General features: G+C 46.5%; 1 protein-coding gene across 3 annotated transcripts in view; it reads left to right on the forward strand.

Annotated features, from left to right (window-relative positions):
• The window catches only part of LOC107568387 (HMG box-containing protein 4-like), a 10,865-nt gene that overhangs the window by 1,346 nt on the left and 7,652 nt on the right, over positions 1-1,867 (forward strand). For all 3 annotated transcript variants that reach the window (XM_016254347.1, XM_016254346.1, XM_016254348.1), the window contains 3 exons: positions 46-174; positions 255-324; positions 738-992. In XM_016254347.1, the coding sequence (XP_016109833.1) occupies positions 46-174; positions 255-324; positions 738-992 (454 nt within the window). The remainder of the gene's footprint in view (positions 1-45; positions 175-254; positions 325-737; positions 993-1,867) is intronic.

Genomic DNA, 1,867 nt, shown 5'->3' on the forward strand with positions numbered 1-1,867 from the left:
TGTGTGTGTGTCTCTCTCTCTCTGTCTGTGTGTGTGTGTGTGTAGATGGAGGGTGAGGTGAGTCTGGTCGCCGGCCGCAGTCAGAGAGAAAAGAGAAGATCCTACAAAGATCTGCTGAGAGAAGAAGAGATCATCGACGCAGAGGTGCGCAAGACCTCCAAGAAATGGCTCAAGGTACATCATCATCATCATCTTCATCATCTCAGAGATCAGCTCAGATGTGTTGTGTAGAAACTGAGCTCTGCTCTTCGCAGGACACTGATGCCTTTTACTCCGGCGGCGAGCTTCAGAAGAAGAAGCACTATGAGGATCATTTCTACAGAGGTGTGTGACTCTAGTGATTTCTGTAGAGTAAGTGCCTTTCAATTCTAGAAGTTCTTGTTTTCCATTCATAGATCGAGCCAGTGCAGGGTGATCACTAGATTATTTAATTTGATTCCAAAATGTGTTTGGAAGTCAAACAGACAGGGGAGGGAATGACAGTCACACCAGAATATATTGAGTAGAGCTCGCTGATAGTTTGAGAGCGTCAGAACACACAACACTTTACTGATCGGCCGATCTCTTTTCAGGATTATGGCTCATGTAGTTCTGAGAATTTGGCGTTTACTTTATTTCTAAGTGAACTGAAGTATCAGAAGCGTCTATCATCACCTCAGGAATCATGGTACATCTGTCTTTAGTGAAGAGATGTGAGAGGAGAACTGTGTGTGTGTGTGTGTGTTTCTCTTGTGTAGATCATCACAGCAGCTCCGGATCTCATCAGAAGAAGAAGCAGCGCTCGCTCCTGACGCTCCCGGACCCGGCGGCCTCGTCTCAGATGGCTGTGACAGCGATGGGGCTCCTGCAGGCCATCACCTCTCCCACCGCTGAGACGCCGCCTCCCTCGCAGGAGCGCAGGACGAACTCCTCCTCCTCTTCCTCCTGCAGGAGGCGGCCGCAGGTGGTGCGCGAGGGGCTGCCGGTGGTGGGCGAGGAGGTGGAGCTGGAAGGTGAGGAGACGCTCACAACACCGGTTTACAGTGGATCATCTCGAGTTGTTCATCAGGAACCCAGGAGGAGTCGGTGCTTTCGTATTCGTTAGAGGGAAAGTTCAACCTCTCACTGTTAATTAAATAGGAAATATTTCATCGTTTTTATGGAGCCCTGCAGTTTGATGCTTTCATTTTTTGTGTAAAATCAGTTAAAGCTTGAAATCATCTGTGAACAGTTAAAGCCACTGAGTGTCGTTTTGTGTATTTTGGCGACTTTGGAGCCCCTGTAGTGAAGAGTGTAATTGTGACCCTGGACCACAAAACCAGTCTTAAAGGAACACGCCACTCATTTTCCAGCTCCTCTAGAGTTAATCAGTTGAGTTTTACCGTTTTCAAATCCATTCGGCCGATCTCAGGGTCTGGCGGTAGCACTTTTAGCTTAGCTTAGCATAGACCATTGAATCTGATTAGACCGTTAGCATCTCGCTCAAAAATGAGCAAAGAGTTTCTATATTTTTCCTATTTAAAACTTGACTCTTCTGTAGTTACATCGTGTACTAAGACCAACGGAAAATGAAAAGTTGTGATTTTCTCGGCCGATATGGCTAGGAACTATACTCTCATTCCGGCGTAATAATCAAGGAACTTTGCTGCCGTACCGTGAGTGCAGCAGACGCAATGATATTACGCAGTGCCTGAAAGTAGGCTAACTTCCGTCAACATAACCAACGTGACCAGCTGCTTGCACAGGGAGCGTGCTGGGGACTATTTTCAGGCGCTGCGTAATACCATTGCACGATGTAACTACAGAAGAGTCAAGTTTTAAATAGGAAAAATATAGAAACTCTTTGGTCATTTTTGAGCGAGATGCTAACGGTCTAATCAGATTCAAT

This window comes from Sinocyclocheilus grahami, unplaced genomic scaffold (assembly GCF_001515645.1).
Source record: "Sinocyclocheilus grahami isolate Dianchi unplaced genomic scaffold, SAMN03320097.WGS_v1.1 scaffold1239.1, whole genome shotgun sequence".
Lineage (NCBI taxonomy): Eukaryota > Metazoa > Chordata > Actinopteri > Cypriniformes > Cyprinidae > Sinocyclocheilus > Sinocyclocheilus grahami.